The sequence below is a fragment of the Gopherus evgoodei genome, chromosome 10 (assembly GCF_007399415.2).
Source record: "Gopherus evgoodei ecotype Sinaloan lineage chromosome 10, rGopEvg1_v1.p, whole genome shotgun sequence".
In the NCBI taxonomy this organism is placed as follows: Eukaryota; Metazoa; Chordata; order Testudines; family Testudinidae; genus Gopherus; species Gopherus evgoodei.
Genome location: NC_044331.1, coordinates 62,569,308 through 62,588,722, shown reverse-complemented (window position 1 = coordinate 62,588,722; position 19,415 = coordinate 62,569,308). Strand labels below are relative to the sequence as shown.

General features: G+C 41.8%; 1 protein-coding gene across 1 annotated transcript in view; it reads left to right on the top strand.

Moving 5' to 3' along the window:
• The window catches only part of TEKT5 (tektin 5), a 55,832-nt gene that overhangs the window by 26,530 nt on the left and 9,887 nt on the right, over window positions 1-19,415 (top strand). The window contains exon 6 of the mRNA XM_030579089.1: window positions 13,764-13,918. Within this exon, the coding sequence (XP_030434949.1) occupies window positions 13,764-13,918 (155 nt within the window). The remainder of the gene's footprint in view (window positions 1-13,763; window positions 13,919-19,415) is intronic.

Here is a 19,415-nt window from a genome sequence, read left to right as displayed (position 1 = left end):
GTTGCTTTTTTACCGCATGGAACAGGAAACTATTAGGACAAGAAAAATGGTCCCTTGACAGCCAGTCAGTCTCCTTCTGGTTCATTGTGGAGCTTCTGTGTAGAACAGTCCCCTGACCCCCTCTAGTCTGCTTTTCTGTTATAGTTCTAAGACATTTTACAAATCATATAGTGGTAAGGAGCCTGGCTCCTTCCTTACACATGGGGGAATGGGGAGAGGCACAGGCCACTTTTCAGAGATGCTAAGGGGTGACTTGGGCAGTCGATAAGCATCTACAGGGGGAACAGAAATTAGATAATAGAAGTATCAGAGGGGTAGCCGTGTTAGTCTGGATCTGTAAAAGCAGCAAAGAGTCCTGTGGCACCTTATAGACTAATAGACATATTGGAGCATGAGCTTTCATGGGTGAAGAATAGAAGGCTCTTCAGCCTAGCAGACAAAGGTATAAGAAGAACCGATGGCTGGAAGTTGAAGCTAGACAAATTCAGACTAGAAATAAGATGCAAATTTTTATCCATGGGAGTAGTTAACCAATGGATCAATTTACAAAGGGTCGGGGTGGATTATCTATCCCTGGAAATTTTTAAATCAAGCCTGGATCTTTTTCTAAACTATGTATTCTTGTTCAACTACAGCCTTTTGACTGGAAGCAGGCATAATTAAGGGAAGTCCAATGGCCTGGGTTAGACAGGTTATCAGGTTAGATGATCACATCTAACAACTGTCGCAGGAAGTAGGTCTGTAGATGGGGTCTAAATGGCATTTTGGGGGGTTTCAGCATAGATATCCCCCAAGAAAAAAATAAGATTATGTCCCTTAGCCTACTGGGTTCTCAAGCTGGATTCTGCACTGTCCCAGAACCAGAATTTGAAGCTAGTGAACTGAATAGCCCATGGAATATAGTACAGAACCCTTGGGATGTAATTATCACCATTCCTCTTTACAAGAAAGACTGTCCAGTTATAGCCTTAAGGACCCCATGCCAGATTCCACATTTTAGAATTGGGGGGGAAAATACATCCACCCTTTCACACCAGGAAAGAAAAGGAAAGTCTTATCATAGTGCCAGTCTTTCTGTGAAATGCTTGCATCTCTTTTCTCCAAGATCAACATTAACATGGATAATTACCTTGGTTTCACTCTCCCAGAAAACAACAACGGAGTAAGATGTTTGCATATGAGAGGTTCCTATAGTCACTGTGGGAAGCAGTCATATCAGACCACAAGTGACATGTTTACATAGTCCTGTTTTATACCATACCTAAACAGTTGATTATTTCAGTTGGCAAAGTACAAGACAGAACACTTGTAACATTTTCAGAAGTGTTTGAATTTCCAAAGGTAAAACACAGCCCCACCCTTCCTGCAACATTGACTTTCTGCCGCTCATCTGTACATGGATATAAAATATTTTATAAAATCAGACATGATTAGTAAAACCATGAAAATATAAATAACTGCAGCTGGTAAGCCACATGCCTTAGCTACCAATTCAAGCTAGATTTTATGTCTCAGCCATACCCATTCATTGGTCTACTCACAACAAATTGTAACTCATAAAGGTCACAGTCCTCTATATTTTCTGATGGTAAAACACAGCATAGTGCACCAGTGACACTACAGAACTTGATACTAGAGAGTGAACTGCTTTTTTTAATTTGGACATTTTTACTTTATATGAGTGCAGAAAAGCATTTACAACTAGAAGAGTTAGTTTATTTCTCCCTGCTGCCAAACTGGTTTGATTTAAAAACAAACAAGTGCTGGTTTGTCAGACAACATTTTGAAGAACAATGGAGAGAAGAAATAAAAGGCCATTTCAAAAAGAGTAAACAGATTGTATTTTGGAAGAAGTCAAAAGGCTCCAGCCTATTTATTTAGATTGTGTCCATGACTGTTTCACCTGGGCCCTTCATGTCAAACAAAAACAATCACAATACAAAAACACAAAGGCAGCCATATAAGCAAGCTTAATAAATCATAACTTCAGTTTGATTCTGTGTATCTAGCCACTTCCCCTCCAACATGTTTAAATAAGATATTCCATCACTCATCCCCTAAGATCAAATAATTTATTTTTAGAGAAAGCTGAAGGGCTTTTTTCTTTCCTTAGCAACAATAGAACATGCTTACATGGTAGCTAGAAAGAAAAAACAAATACATGTTACATTCTTATGCCCCCATTCTTTATTGAGGGGATCAAAGGAGGCTGCACTGCTTCACTCCTGGTTCTAGATTTTACGATAGTTGTAAAGTGTCTGACACTCTCCCTTACAGTAAAAATCAGAATCTGGATACCTCCTTCGAAATATTTTCAGAGGTCAGCTGCCATAGATCTGTCCATTGAGGCTGTTCTGAGTGCTCATGAATTTAGTAACAAGGGCAGGGCCAGGCCTGACACCTCAGCACTTAGCTTACAATAGGCTTAGATAAAAACATATTAAAACTTGATGGGGGAGGAAAGAAGTGGTTGTGAAAACGTGTTGGACCTGCAGTCACATTGAAAAGCACATACAGTGGATAGTAAAAAGCTGGAGTGGAGGGGGCAGGTGTGGGACTCAGTCCCCACAACAGGTTACACCACTGACCCTGGGTTACACACATGCAGTATTTTCAGCCGTCATATCTCAGGCTTTTATAGCTTTCCATGCCCATTCTGGATAGTTAAACAAACAGTTTATTTTATTCTTTAATATTGGAATCTGTTTAAGAGTAAAAGTCTCAGATGATTAGTGAACTGTGACTAAGAAGTGATTGCAAAGAGGTGTGCTGGTACAATCAGCTCAAACTTGCCCACAAAAACCTGTTTAAAGGAGGAAATATATATTTTTGTCCACAAATAGATACATATTAAGCCTGTGCCGACAAACAAGTAGAGGTGAAAAATAAGTCACTTCATGCATTTCTCCTGAATGCTACCCTGTGGGGAAGAGCAGGGAACGACTGATTAATCGCATGATATTGGAAGAATTCCTACCCTCACTGGTGTGAGCAAAACCACTGTGGTTCCTCCATGTGGGGCAGAAGGAAGGGAATGGTTCATAGACAGGCCATGGAGAAGAACCCTGTCCTCCCAGCATGCCATGGGGCAGTACTCCATAGTAAAGCACTTCATGACAGAGCATGGGGGAGAGGGGAAGTTGGGAGCATGGCCAGAGGGACCACAATTGTGTGACACTGCTATAGCTCTAAGGGTCTGTTCAGTTTGGTACGAATCGAAGTGATTTGATCTGCAATGTAACAGGAACTCTCCTCACACTCAGGGTATATGTACACTGCAATCTGAGGTGTGACTGCAGCCCAGGCAGACATATCAGTGCTAGAACAGGTAAAAAATAGTGTAAATGCAGCCGTGTAGGCTGTACAAGCACACCAGGGACCCTGCGTACAGACCTGCATTGCTGAAGATGGCACCCCTGTATCTAACCTGCTATTTTTAGCCATGCTAGTGTGGGTATGTCTAACCAAGCTACAATAACATCTTGGATTCCAGAGTAGACATAACCGTAGGGCTAACAGGTTAAAAATAGTTGTGTGGGAATCGTGGCTGTGGCAGAGATTCGGGTTAGCCACCCCAGCTCAAGTGCAGAGGGTTGGGTGACCTTGAGCCTTGCTAGCGTAAGTGTATCTGCTTAGGTTGTGAAGGTCCCTCCAGCTGCAGTGTAGGCACACTCAGAGGGACTTTGCTAAGCTGCTGTGTGAAGACAGATTGGATTGACCATCCACCATAAGTGAAACTTCGCTAATACTATAATGGAGATGAAGACATTCTCTCTCACACACACGGCTGTGGTATTATTATGCAAGAAATCTGTGACTGGCATTACTGATGCTCTGCTACTGCTCAGTGGCTGGAGGGAAAATCCCTCCCCTACAACCACTGCAGAGCCTATCTGTGCCAAATCAGTTTACACAGGCTTGGCACAGGGACCAGAATTTGACCCAAGGTAATATTAATCTTCTGAATATGCAATAGTAAAACCTTCCCTTACACTTAGCAAGGGCTGTATGGTAGGAAATACAGGGATGGACATATTGAGTAAGTTACCTAGAAGGGAAACATTTAGGGATGTAGTATTTTCAGACAGGGGAAATGGTTTTCTTCATCAGTTTAGAACCAGAGCAAATTGGAGGTGCTGGAGGTAAGAGATTCAAAATTAAAACTTTGTTAATGATTGCAAAGAACAAGTATTAACAGTACTTGTGTAATATAGATTAAAGTCTGGTTCTTAACAGTCCAGTCTGATTGCTTGAGAAATATTTTTTCAAAATTAGCAAGAGCAAAAATTCCAAACTTCATGAAAAGAATGTCTGACTTTAATGTGTGTGTTTAGTGAACAACTGAAAAATAAAGTAAGAGTAGTACAGCCCTTTTTTTTTTTTATTGTGAAGCTTTGTAAGGAAAAGTTTGCAATGGTCTATCAAGTCCACAGCACCACCCTCCACACACACAGTGTGCCTAATCCCTTGTGTAATGCTGTATAAGGAGGAGGAAAAAATCTTCCAGGCAGGCTCCATGTTGATCAGCTGGTGCTCTAAAGTACGAAATTTGATTATCCCTGTCTTAACATGCACAACTGCTGTACAAATGTTACTACTCATACTTATTCAAGCCTCTTTTCAATCCAGCTAAAATATTTGATTGCATGACCTGCCTGGCAAAGAATTCTATAGGTTGATGATACACTTTGTAAAGAAGTGTTATAAATATTTGTTTTAAATGTACCTGCCTTTTACTTTCTTTATGGACCTCGGGATGCTACCCCCTTCACCGCCTCTCCCCCCTAATCAAAACAAATCTTAAAAAGCCAGAAGGCAAAAAGTGACCTGAAACTAAAAACAGATCAACCAACCAACCAACCAAATCAAAACACTACCCCCAAGTAGTTTTTTTGACCCTGAAAAGAAAAGAGCCAGAGACACCATGAAGTCTCCTAGGAACTTATCTATTGCTAATTGATTTTACATAGAGGACAGCATTCCTATCTCAGCAGCAGCATAAAACCTTAAGATAGATACAGTTGAAAAGATGTTGGGCCAAATTCATCCAGCTTTGACTTACTCGATTTAAATTCTGAGTTGTACCAGGGATAAATTTAGTCAAAGATTACATATAATTATTAAACCTTGAAATACTATGCTCAGTTGTCGTAACACTAATTGTGAAGTCAACCATAATTACACTGATCACTCAGGGAAATGACACAACTAGCAAGAAATTACGTAAACATGAAATATGCACAACTAGAACATTAGATCAGCCCATGAAACAAACAGAGGAAATTACAAAACACCGAGGCAGAATGCTGCAGCTACCTTGTTATTACCTGGCTGTACCTTAGTGTATTCAGCTCCTAGGCACTTAGCAAAAAACACAGAAACAAGGACATTCACAGCTAGGGACTGAGCATAATATTTTAAAAATATGTTGTGTGTAAGGTTATTCTGATCACACCATGAAGTATGAGTGAGATTTCAACAGCTCTTGTTCCCAGTAATATTGAATCCAGCCAGTAACAGCCACAGCCTTGATGAGGTGGAAGTGAACAGCAGTTTATATAAACCCTCAGGAATGCCACAGAACAAAATTCTGCTTATTTTCTCTAAGTGAAAGGTGTATGATGGGCAGCTGCTGAAGCCAATCTCTGGTTAGACTCTTTCAGGAACATATAATTCAGGATTTATTGTTTTTTCTTCCTCCTTTGGAGGTCCTCCAGAAATGACGTAGACTGGTGCAACACTATCTGGTGATTCTCCCCTCCAATCCGGTTATGCATTTTAGATTATTTGAATGATTTAATCCAATGTGTAGCCAGCATGTGTAATCAAAGGCTATTTGTATAGAGTTTCTGCCATGCGTTGGAGGTGATTACTCTAGGGCATTTTTCTTTATGTGTTCTAGACGACGGTGTTTAAAAAAAAATAGAGGCCAGGAACACAGAATAAGCCTAAACCACATCTATTAGAAACATGAGCAGTCAAAGTTTAAAGATGGCTGCATGTCTTCAGTTTATATTCTGAGTTCACAGGCAGGTTCAAATAATACTTTTTCAGTGGCAGTAATCAGTTTCCTTGACTGTGCATAATATGCTTTCACAATATTCTCAGCTCTGTGAGCAATACATCTGAACATTTACTGAAGTCATATGGTGTAAGGAGTGTTTTGTAGTTATTGTTTTTTGTGCTAATTCAAAGGGAAATTATAGCTGAACACATAAAACTGTGAAAAAATGTAAGTGATTTACTTGTATAGTAAAACTCTCATAACTTCTTGAGCATTTCTAATGACAACTGCTCTATAAAGACAGCCACAATAAAAAGAAATGCTTCCCAATTAGAGTCACAGCTTACCCTTCTTAAATTTTAAAAGTTTGCTAACTGAAAGAATGCAAATTGCACAAGCCCCATGTAGCTTGAGTGAAGTCTAAACATGAAAAATGATTTTTCTGTACTTGTCACTGTATATTACTTGAGGGGAAAAACAAACGTGCATTCATTCAATTTCCTATAAGAGAACAAGATAATCCCATGCCTTCCATGTTCTGGAGGGAGCAAATGCATGTTCATTGCCTGTGCAGAAGGCTGTGTGGCCTATGCAGATATGGTTATACAGTATGTTTCATTCACCCTATAGCTGTCACTCACAGCACCTCCAGTCCAATAATGTGACTTTAGAGAAAAGTATCAGTTATGAGGTCCTTGCTGCCAGGCAGAGATGGAAGAACTGCAGTAGTAGCAGTGTGCTGCTATAGAAACCTGTACAGAACTTGGAGGGAGGAGAATAGTTTGCAGGAGGTCCCAGGAAGTCAGTCTGTGTGCACATGGCTTGAATTTTCTGCAGTTGCAGCACCTCGGTAGCTTTTTTAGTAAAGAGACACTTTGGTTTTACAAGCATGGAGACATCTCTTGTTATTACCCAGAACATGCTACAAAACCCACCATAACTAATCTAGATACTACCCATAAGTAGGGCCCTATCAAATTTATGGCCATGAAAACTGCGGCACAGACTCTGGTCTCCACCATGAAATCTGGTCTTTTGTATACTTTTACCCTATACTATACAGATGTCACAGGGGAGACCAGCATTTCTCAAACTGGCGATCCCAACCTAAATGGAGGTTTCAGGGTGGGGTGTTACAACAATATTGTAGGGGGGCCATGGTATTGCCACCCTTACTTCTGCACAGCCTTCAGAGCTGGGTTGCTGGAGAGTGGTGGCTCCTGGACAAGGGTCCAGCTCTGAAAGGAGCAGCCCAGAAATAAGGGTAGCAATACTATACCATGCCATCCTTATTTCTGTGCTGCTGCTGCTGGGGCAGTGATGCCTTCGACCTGGACTCCCAGCCAGTAGCTGCCACTCTCTGGCTGCCCAGCTGTGAAGGCCAGTGCCACTAACAGCAGCAGCACAGAAATCAGAGTGGCAATACCCCAACCCCCCTACAATAACCTTATAACCCCCTCTCCCCCACTACCCTCTTTTGGGCCATGATCCTTACAGTTATAACACCATGACATTTCAGAGTTAAATAACTTAAATCATGACATTTAGGATTTTTAAAATCCTATGACCATGAAATTGATCAAAATGCAACATGAATTTGGTAGGGCCATACCCATAAGATAACGCTATCAAACTTCAGAACTACGTCTCCCTCCATGGCTGTGATCCAAGTGATATGGCGCCTCCTGTCTTGATGGGACCTTGGGCTCTGTGTATTGTAATGGTTCTCAATCTTTTTTCATTTGTGGACCCTACAACATTTGGAGGTGTGGACCCCTTTGGATATCTTAGACAATCTGTGGACCTCGAGGAGTCCATAGATGACAGGGTGAGAACCACTGGTGTGTGGGAAACCTCCTGCCTCCTTCCACCATCACCAGCACATTCAGGGTGAGAAGTGGAGTGTAAGAATACTAATACAAATAAAAGCAGCTTTTCAAGAGTCACGGGTCTGACACATAGCAACACACACACACAGGGCTGAAAACGCTAACACTTGTACACAAAGGTACAAACTGCTCCTGCACACAAGTGGAGATAGGGTAGAAATGGGGCCAGAGTGAGAATCTGGCCCTAATGTTCTCTTTGCTCATTGAAGATGAAATTCAAGACAATGAGCTTTTCACAGGAGATTAAGAACACAGTTGTGGGATGGAGTCTGTCAAGCTTAGACTTTTGTAAAACACGCACTGCCATATATTGGATCTGCTCAGCATTGTCCATAGTAGATAATAGTGGGCTCTGCTCTGTCCCTTCCACATCATAAAAAGCTCTGTGCTTTTAATAGAATACTTCATTCAAGCTGGAGGAGAGGGGGCAGGACCTAGTCACTATCACAGCTTATAGGTTACAGGAGATGCTTTGCTTTCTGGGACTGTGGCCAATGGAACTGCATTGTTCACATTTGGGCATATCCCTACCACTTCCCTGCTCCTCCCACAACCTCCCATGTGCTCACCCAGACTAAGTCACCGCAGCGGACAAGGGGCCGCTGAGTCCCCCTGTTTCTTTTCCCTCACAAATACATTTCAAACTGCCTCTCCCCTCCAGGGTGTGGCGCCTAGTCTATTCTGAGCTGCTTCAATTGCTCAGTAAAGCAGGCAGGAACCACTTGCTAAGCTAACCTGAATCATCTCATCCACCTGCTCAAGAGACAAACAAGGGAGGGGCTGGTAGCTGGGTCTGGCTGAAAAGGCACCATCGTGGCATGCCTCACTCAGAATGCACAAGTCCTCCATTCCATTTTAAGCAGAAATCCGGGACCCACCCAGCAGGTAAAGAATTAGTTATGAATACATTTTTGCCTGATGTTTTATGTGCTGAGGAGACCTGGGCCAGATTTTTTATTTGCATTACACTTTTTTAAATTAAAAAATATTTGGAATGAATTGTAGTACTCACAAATGTGAGATTAATATGCTGGAATATCATCACCCCATGTGTAGCACTGCTGGAGGCAAAGGAATTACACCCTAGTGAATTTGGCCCACTGGCACACAACCAGGCATAGCATGGAAAGAGCTACTGTAGAGACAGAAGCTGCAATACAAACACAGGAAAGGAGGACCCTGATAAGGAATGGCTAACCTCTAGAAGTAGCAAGTGTTTCTTTCCCTCAGATTCCTGTTACACCCATGCAGGCTGAAGTAATATTTTGGTTTGCATTAAAGGTAAATAGTGATTTTAGTTGCCTGAGTGAGGCATAATAGTAAGAGGCTCTGTAAGATCTCACCCACAAACATCTGCTAAACCACTGGCAACATAGTTAGAAACCAGATCTTTTGCCAAGGTAGGAGGGAGAGCTCTTTGTAATATTAAAAACAACCCTAGCAGCACTGAGCAAAGCTACAAAGGGCAAAGGAGATTCTACTGATGTTGGAAACTACTCAAGTTCTACTTTTTGAACAGCAACAATAGATCAGAAACAAAACCTTTTGGACCTACTGTGTTTGCTATATGGGGAGAACAAGGATGTGGATTTTGTGCAGAATGAATCACAATCCATTTAACTTAATTAGGTCTCTCGCTTTGATTTCTATCCTGAGGAGGAAAAATACGCTATATGTAGCTGGTCGCACTGTGTGTACAATATCTGTTTATATAACAATACAATCTTATCACTAAGTTTTTCTTTTGCGGAATAGGTGGCTACAAAACTCATACTGCTAGTGGTGTAAGTATATACAAGGTTACTTATATGGTGATTACTAAATTACAAAAGGAAATGCTAATATGAGCAGGAGAAACGTGCTACTCTTAGCTTCACTGCCTTTCAGTACAACCTGCGTTCTAGTCATAGAATCAGACTGTTTTGCTATAGGGAAAATCCTCCAACACTTTACAAACAGACAAAGCCTCCTTAAGGATCAAAGTCTCTGGGCAGCTGCCTGCCATCCTGACACTCCTGACAACAGCTGTGTTGTCTATTCCCAAACTTGCACCAGTTTAAACTAAATGAGTTTAAAGAACAAACCTTCAGTGATAATGACTCAAGCTAAATCATGTAAATCACTCAAACTGAAATAAGTAGCCACATGGGGTTGCAATGATGTAACGACATCATTTTCTAAACTGTACAACTAATCAATACAATTTGTGTATAGGTAAGGCCTATGTGGCTTATCTTAGTTTAGCTTGACCTGGCTTTGTCTGCTCTAAATATGAAAGATGCATCAGTTTAACTAAAGAGTGTTTAAAAACCATTTGATTAAACTCATGCAAATCTCTGAGTGGCCACAGCAGTTTATATAACTTATATTGACCTGTACTCAACCTGCATAAGCCAGCTGTTAAAGAGATATAAATGTCCATCCAGGCAGGGGTTTGCATTTGTTTAGCTGAACTAGTTTTTAAACAGATTTCAGTTAAACTGGTGGAACTCTTGTGGGAAGACAAGCCCTAGAGAAGGCAGGAGTTCTCTGAAATGTAGGGATCTCTATCTGCATTGAAAATTTCCTTTACATCCCCAAAACATGCCTACTACCTCAGGAGAAATCTAGGTATTTTTCAGGGTTATCCAAGTCCTTATCAGCATTGCCATTTCCAAAGGTTATGAATGTGCTACAACTACTAGCCTTATTTTGTTCATCTCATGCTGTCAGATAATGGAGCGCATGGAGCGACAACTGTCGGATACCAGACAGAGTGCACCTCTGGCCACACCTGGTCTCTCTGAGAGCACTCCACCTCTATTCTCAGGCAGTCATCTCTCTTGGGATGGAATCATATGATTCTTCCTTTTTAGTCCCGTGTGTACCAACTATGACCACCCAAGCGGTCTGAGGTTCCTTGAAGCTAACCGTTTCAAACAGACAATTTAAAGTGACAGAAGGACCAGTGCAGTTATAGGTTAGTGATTTTTATAATGGGGATTCTTCTCAGGTAAGTGTCTTCGTTTAAAGACTGGATATATAAATAACTGGCTTTGTATCAGTTCCCTTGTAACATAATCTAAAGAGGACAAAATCAGAAAAGTGGTACCCATGGCCATGTGGATTAATTTAGAGAGTAAAATTGGGCTAAGGGTTGCAAAAATCACTCACACTTGACAGTCTCAGGCAAAGAGAGGCAAGAAATCTAAATGGGCACTCAAGTTTACCTATCCTCTCACCGCTAAAGACTGTTACCTCCAGGGTGAGGCAACCTGAAGAAGATTGTACTGTCAATGCATGTGCTGTACCAGTTTTGTGGATAAAAAGGACTTCAGTTACTAGACATACTGATGCCTCAATACAGATTATAGAGGTGTCAAGTAATGAGTTGATCACATTGGCTATGAAGAGTTAGGATCAGTGAAATTAATGCAGCAGATGGAGCATGTTACCTTACACATAATTGCATCTGCCACTGTACAGTCAAAACAAAAAACTTTTGACTTTTCCCTGCTGTTTTTCCTATTTTTATTATAGTTTAAATCAAAGAGCCTACGGGCTCCTGGGCATGGAGGGTACTGTTATTGGAGGCAATCATGCTACTTTACAGTTTAAAATTATGCTGCTCTAACTACATTGGCATCTCCCCTTTGGGGCTACTTCCATTTGAAAAAGGTTGGCTTTACACAAAAACTGCTTTTTTTTTTTTGCTCTGCTCAGAGAGGATTTTTCAAAAACTTCTGAATTCAGCTCTAATGTCAAAGAGTGAATGTGATTCATGTGTTCTTGCACAAGGCATTGCTGAAACATTTGGAGTATGCAATGGTATTCAAGGGGCCAAAATGGGTCACTGTCCTAAGATTTTTGACACCATGACATGGGTAGAAATAAGGAAATCAGTGTAAACTTGGAATGAAAATGGTAGCTTATCCATGTCTATGAGCACCTGTGCAACACTTTCACTGCTCAAGCTGCATCTTTTTGATGTGAGAGCAAATTGGAGAATGGAGCAAAAGGGAAATAAATTCCTGTTAATCTATAACCCATTACTCTAACAAAGTCCTCTTTGAAACTGGCTTTAGACAGTACGCCATTATTAGAAATTGTTTCCCAGAAAAGCTCTGTGTTTTACTTCTGCACAATCAGGAGAGGGGGTCAGGAGCCAGTCTAAGGAACTTACACTCCATTTTACTTACAAAACTCCCAGTCTGCAATTGGAAAGACAAGGCTTGTTTTCAAGTAGACTTACCAGAGTGCTCTGGTGTTGCTAGAAATGACCTCAAATAATTGATATAGCTCTCTGAGATGTAATTGTAGGGGCCTCCACTTAGCTATTCTGTGTGTGTGTGTACTCATGTATCCCTCAGAGGAAGGGACAGATACTATCTTCAGTACTAAACCAATGCAATATGGAACAAAGATACTTGGTTGCCTTAATTTAGGAGATTGATTGCTGATTAACAACAAAGTGATGTCAGAAACTAGCCAGTTTTAATTAGAAGATGCACATTTTAAAAATAAAACCAGTGTCTGATAACCTTGAACCATTCACTAGCCTTGTCATTTCCAGCAGCAACTTCTGCTGTGGTAGAGGAGATCAGTTTCAAAAAGGTATCTGTGGATTCCAACCCCCAGGCCTATAGACCTCATGTTGCTGAGGGGCTTATTTCCTGCTGATGGCCTGGGATTGAGACAATGCACATTCCATGATCATATTGACTTTTCAACGGTTTATAGCTGGTCCTGTAATCAGCGAGGCAATGTGACGTCACACCTAGGAAAAACAAGGACAAAATAGAAACCAACATGCTATTTAACAGCTATTGAACATTTTTATCAATGACCTGGAAGAAAACAAAATAATCACTGGTAAAGTTTGCAGATGACACAAAAATTGGGAGAGTGGTAAATAAATCAAGAGATCCGTTTGCTGATACACAAGCTGGGCACAAGCAAACAATATGCATTTTAATATGCCTAAATGCAAATGTATACATCTAAGTACAAAGAATGTAGGCCATACTTACAGGATGGGGGACTCTATCCTAGGAAACAGTGACTCTGAAAAAGATTATATGGGGCGGGGAGGGGAGTCATAGTGGATAATCAGCTGCACTTGAGCTCCTGGTGAAGTGTTATGACCAAAAGGGCTAATGCAATCCTCCAGGTACATAAGAAGGGGAATTTTGAGTAGGAGTAGAGAGATTATTTAACCTTTGTATTTGCTGCTGGTGCACGTGCTGCTGGAATACGGTGTCCAGTTCTGGTGTCGACGGTTCAAGAAAGATGTTGATAATTGGAGAGGGTTCAGAGAAGAGCTACAAGAATGTTTAAAAGATTAGAAAACATGGCTTATAATGACTGACTATCTACTTAATTTAACAAAGAGAAGGTTAAGGGATGACTAGATTACAGTCCATAGGTACCTGCATTGGCAGAAAATGATAATGGGCCTTTCAATCTATCAGAAAAAGGCATGCCATGATCCAAGGGCTGGAAGTTGAAGTGAGACATTCAGACCAGAAACCAGGCATACATTTTTGTATTGGCGAGGGTATTTAAACATTGGACAATGTTCCCAGAAAGCATGTTTCTAGGTTCCTCTTGTTCTGGGCTCAGAGCTCCCATTAATCGTGATCTTTACACAAAAAAAAGGACAAACATACTTGCATAGAGATTCCTATCTTCTGTTCATTATCCCTTTGAGAACAGTGGAAAATATTCCCCTTAGCTCATGGAAGCTGCTGTCCATATGTTGGGCTAATTTTGCTATTTCATATATAGCTCAACACAAATCCTTACATATAAACTGAAGTAGAGAAGGGTAATAGTGTAGAATTCCAAGTAAGTATATGGTGAGGCCTATAAAAATGCTCTGTTTTATTCAGACACTTCAAGAAATCTTCCAGACAGAAAACACAATCATGTTGCTGGAGAGAGCTATAATGGCAAAGGAGTGCCCACTGAAAGTAGCTCAGACCCGTCTGGAGGGAAGAACAAGACGACCCAATGTAGAACTTTGCCGTGACATACCTCAATTTAAGTAAGTGCATGTTCTGGTTCACCCATTTCTCAAATGATAGTTCTAGGGATGAATTTCAGATGGATTAACTCTGGGCTATGTCAATGAATACAGTGCCCACAAAGAGAGAAGTCACACAATACTTCAAGATTAGAATGATGTTGGTTACATGATGATCATTAATTAAAATTGTAAGACCTAGAAGAAAGAGATATAAATCCAGACCAAGTATGTCCAAATTCAAACCATGGGCCCAAACTTGAGATTCTGAGCATGTGCAATTCCCACTGAAGTCCTCCTACCTTCAATGTGTTGCAGGTGGCTGGCATCTCTTGAGATTCAATCCTGTATTTGATTTCTGTTTACCGAACTGTTTTGCAAGCCTATTCAATAGGAAACACTAGGTTTTCTCTTCAACAATTGTGTAATTTAAATATGTTAAGTTTTAAATAACATTTATCCCTGCTGAGCCTGTATCTCTGTACCATACTAAAACACTTATTACAAATGATTGATTGTTGGTCTGCATCTAAAACTTAGCTATACATAATAGCATGAGATCAGCTCTCAAAACCCTGAAGTAATTCTCCAATGCTTGTGTACATTATCTAGTCACTTTAATGATCACCTTTTAAACAGATGTTCTGCATATGCAGTTACTTTTGTGTACAGTGTTATCTGTGGTAATCCATTTGTGCAACCTAGGATGTTTCCACTGCTTCTCTAGAGGCTCATGAGGCAGTCCAACCTTTTCCTTCTTCTCCTGCTCATTTGGAGCATACAATCTGTGTGCAAAAAGTTTCCTGCTGAACTTCATCCAGTATGTAAAACCTTTAAATGTTACCTTCAGAACATGCAGTCCTGGTTTTCTCAAGTAATGGTGCGATACCAACACTCAGTATTTCTCCGGTAGATAGAGAGCACTTCAGACTCCAGCAGGGAGAATTTTGCAGATTTTTATTAAAAGCTGTGCAACAATGCCTGTTTGATTTAAGTCCAAAGGAAAAAAAAACCAAATGGTGTATGCAGCAGTTTCATGTAGGATAAGTGGATTAATAATACATGTACTGGTTGGGCATGGGTGTTTAGTTATTTTTTTAAAATTGTATTGTGTCAGATCAAATAGCCTTTTTCCAAACTGGGATGTAGTAGTGAATTGTTCACTATATTGTCACCTTCGCACTTTTCCCTTCAACTCGGTGACCCATAAATTGTGGAATATAGTATATTTTTCCAACTGTATATGCCTCCTCAGGCATCAGTATGGATGGCTTTGAAATTCTTCTTAGCATGTCCACATATTAAGTGGCTTAATCTTTATGAAATTCACAAATCCAAGAGGGAGGTGGGGGAACTGCTTTGGCCCCAGAATTGGATATTACCTCAGCAACAGTTTCCTTTCTGTAGCTTCTGTCATATGAAACAAACTACACTTTTATTACATGTACAAGTAAGCTGCAGTCTAATAGGATCAGCCACTCTCCTGTATTTCCCCTTACGAGAAAAACACGTGAGCATAAACATTCACCTCTAGCTCAAATCGTGCCTTTATTCGGAGGCCTTGAGTGATTGCCAAGATAGCCCACAGCTATGATAATGATCTGCCATTTACCATACCTAGATGATAGGATCTCACTGCTTGTGCTAGCCCTTCCCCAAGCTACTCTCCTGAAGATCCCTTTCATCTCTCATCCACTCTTTGTGCCTTTTTTCTTTACTGCCTCCTTGTCCTTGAAACATTTTGATCTTCTGTAGCATTGAACCACCATCTTCTTCTTTAAACACACACCTTGAAAATTTGCTGATGAAAGTCCACTACAGAAAAATATTTATCAACCCTCCTTCTTCCCCCCAAAACTCTGCATCACTAAGACTGACCTCCAACTGGGCTTTGTGTATCTGAACTGCATGGCTTGCCTGATTTCGAACGTAAGCTATTTGGAGAGGGATCACTTCATCCTTTGAGCTCTCCACTGCATCAGACATGCTATTGATGCTTCAGAATTACAACTATAGTTCCTGAGTCAACAAAGCACTCAAGTCCTATTGAAGTCAATGGGATGTAAGCATGTGGTTAGCTGCTTTGCTGAACCAGGGCCAGATTGTGACAAATGAGCAAACGTCGGAGGACAAAATTCAGATGGGGGTCGAAGCCAGATTGTTTCAAAGCCCCATCAACTAGGTCATAGATTAAGAGCTTCACAATATTTGGCTTTTCAGACTTAGCTAGAGCAACTTAGGCTGGGTCTATACACAGATTTAGTACCAGTACAATTATTTTAGTTAAGAGTGCGGATTTTCAAAAAAACCCCAGCAAAATACTTATACCAATACTATGCCTAGTGGATGCAGTTATGGTATGAAGATGCCTTTTACATTACAGTAATTCATCACTTAAAGTCGTCCCTGTTAATGTAGTTTCATTGTTATGTTGCTGATCAATTAGGGAACATGCTCGTTTAAAGTTGTGCAATGCTCCAGTATTATGTTGTTTGGCTGCCTGCTTTCTCCACAGTTCTCTATGAGCTCCCTATGCCCCCCTGCTCGCCTGCCCAGCACCTTCTGCCTGCCGGCAGACTCCGCAGATCAGCGCCTTCCCCTTCCTCCCCCTGCCAGTGGCAATCAGCTGGGTTGCGGTGTTTAAGAGGCAGGAGGAAGGAGCAAGGACTTGGCATGCAGGCTCTCCCTCCCTCCCTCCCTCCCCACCTACATCCTGCCTGGGGCAATCAGCTGGTTTGCCATGTCTAGGAGGCAGGGGAGGGAGGAGGAACCTGTGAGCCGAGTCCTCACTCCTCCCCCCTCCCTCCTGCCTCCTAAACGCCGCAAGCCAGCTGATTGCCGTGGGCAGGAGGGAGGGGGGAGAAGCAAGGACTCAGTGCGCCTCTCCTCTCCCTCCTCTGCCTCCTGCCCACGGGAATCAGCTGGCTAGCAGCATTCAGAAGGGAGGAGAGGAAGGGGGGGGAGGAGCGAGGATGCAGCGTGTGAAGTAAAGGGGGAGGAGATGGGGGAGGAGAAGAGGCGGTTCAAGAGTGGGGGCTTGGGGGAAGGAGTGGAGTGGTTGGGCCAAGTGCTGATCCCCCTGCCCCTGGCAAAGTCAGTGCCAGTGCTTGCAAGAACAGCAAGAGTAGCAGCCGGACAATCCATTCTCTTCCACTCTGAGTCCACCACCTCAACCAAGCTTCATATTCAGCAGTGATGACTGTAGCATTAAATTGTTTCTTTAAAACTGTTAAAAAAACCTTTATACCTGTATTAAATTGCTTGTTTAAAATGGATATAATGCCTTTTGTCTGGCAAAACAACATTTCCCTGGAACCTACCCCCCCCCATTTATATTAATTCTTATGGGCAAATTGAATTTGCTTAACATTGTTTCGCTTAAAGTGGCATTTTTCAGGAACATAACTACAACGTTAAGTTAGGAGTTACTATATATCTTTATTCCACTTTCGAATGACGCAGTCATGTGCATATTGATGCCAATTCTTGTGCTCTTAGATTTTTTTTTTTTTTTGGAGACATCAGAGATTGAGGAGTTGACCATCCATACGATACTCAATCCCAATTCCATGGATGAGAATCAGGATCATGGCAGGTAAATGAAGAAGAGCGTTGAAGCACGGATACAGCCTTGCTTGACACCAGTGTGCATGATGAATGGTTCAGCCTCTGAGACGTTGCACAGAATGGTGGCAGTCATCCTATCATGGAATAGTCTGGTAATGGAGATGAATTTCTGTGGACAGCCAAACCTACACAACACCTTCCATTGGACATCACGACTGATAGAGTCAAAGGCCTTGGTTAGATCGATGAATGCCATGAACAGTTCTTGGTGTTGCTCTTTACACTTTTCCTGAATCTGTCATGCCACGAAGGTCACGGCAGTTATGCTTTGGATGGCCTGAAGCCATACTGTGATTCGGGGAGCAGTTTCTTGGTAAGGGAGAGAAGGTGATTTAGTAGGATCCAGGCAAAGATCTTCCTTGAGATGGAGGAGGGCAATATCTCTGTAGTTCCCGCACAAAGATTTGTCCCCTTTCTTGACTATTGTAACAAAGTTGGCATTCTTAAAGTCAAGTGAAATTTCTTTGCAGATCCAGATTTTGTCGAGGAGCTGGCAAAATTTGTGCTGGAGCATTGTTCCACCAGCTTTAAATACCTCAGCTGGGATGCTGTCTGGGCCTGGTGTCTTGTGATTTTTTTTGTCTGGGTGATGGCATGCCGGAATTCATCAGAAGATGGGGGATGAGAAGGTGTTCCATTACTGAGTGTTGTGGAATAGAGTTGATGGTGTCTTCAGAGACTGTGGATTCACGGTTTAGTAGGCTCTCAAAGTGTTCCTTCCAGCATTGTTTAACAGCTGCATTGTCATTGAGGAGGGTGGAGCCATCCTGGAAATGTAAGAGGATTGGGCCTTTGGAGCTTGAAAGAAGCTTCTCAAGTCATCCTGGTCTATGAAACCCTGGATCTCAGAGGACTTCTCTTGCTACCACTTATTTTTGATGTTACGTAGCCTGCTTTGGACTTTGGCTTTGAGCATGTGATAAACCTCACATTTTTGTTGCTTAGAGGAACCATTTTGCCAGTTACAAAATGCAGTTCTAAACCTTTTTTGCAGATGCCTATCACAGCCTGCATCTCTCTCTCAACATTGGGAAAACCAAGGTATGCTACCAGCCCCCACCTGCACAAACTACACTTCATACTCCACAAATCACCATCAGCAGAGAACCCCTGGAGAATGTGGATCATTTTCCATATCTTGGCAGCCACCTCTCCCAAACAGCCATCCCTGACACAGAAATTGAATACAGGATCTGCCGCGCCAGCACATCTTTTGGAAGACTACTCAAATGAGTCTTCAATGATAGGGATCTGCAAACAGGCACTGAGATCTTGTTTTACAAGGCAGTTGTCATCCCCTCCCTTCTCTATGGGTGTGAGACCTGGGTTAGATACAGATGACATCTCAAGGGGCTGGAGGGTTCCAGCAGTGCTACCTCAAGAGAATTCTCAGGATCAACTGGGAAGACCGACACACTAACATCAGTGTTCTCTCTGCAGCCAACATCACCAGTGTAGAAGTGCAGGTCATGAAACATCAATTCTGCTGGCCTGGACACTGTGTATGTATGCCTGACACCCTCCTCCTGAAGCAAGTACTCTTCTCTCAGTTAAGTCAGGGAAGAAGGGCTCTCAGAGGGCAGTGGATATGCTTCAAAGACATACTGAAAATACATTTTAAAAAGGGAGTCAGGTATCAGAGGGGTAGCCATGTTAGTCTGGATCTGTAAAAAGCAACAAAGAATCCTGTGGCACCTTATAGGCTAACAGACATATTGGAGCATACGCTTTCATGGGCTAAAACCCACTTCATCAGATGCATGGAGTGGAAAATGCATTAGACAGGTATAAATACACAGCACATGAAAAGATGGGAGTTGCTGTACCAAGTGTTTGCGGGTTCAGTACTAACAAGCCAATTCAATTAAGGTGGAAGAAGGCTATTCTCAAC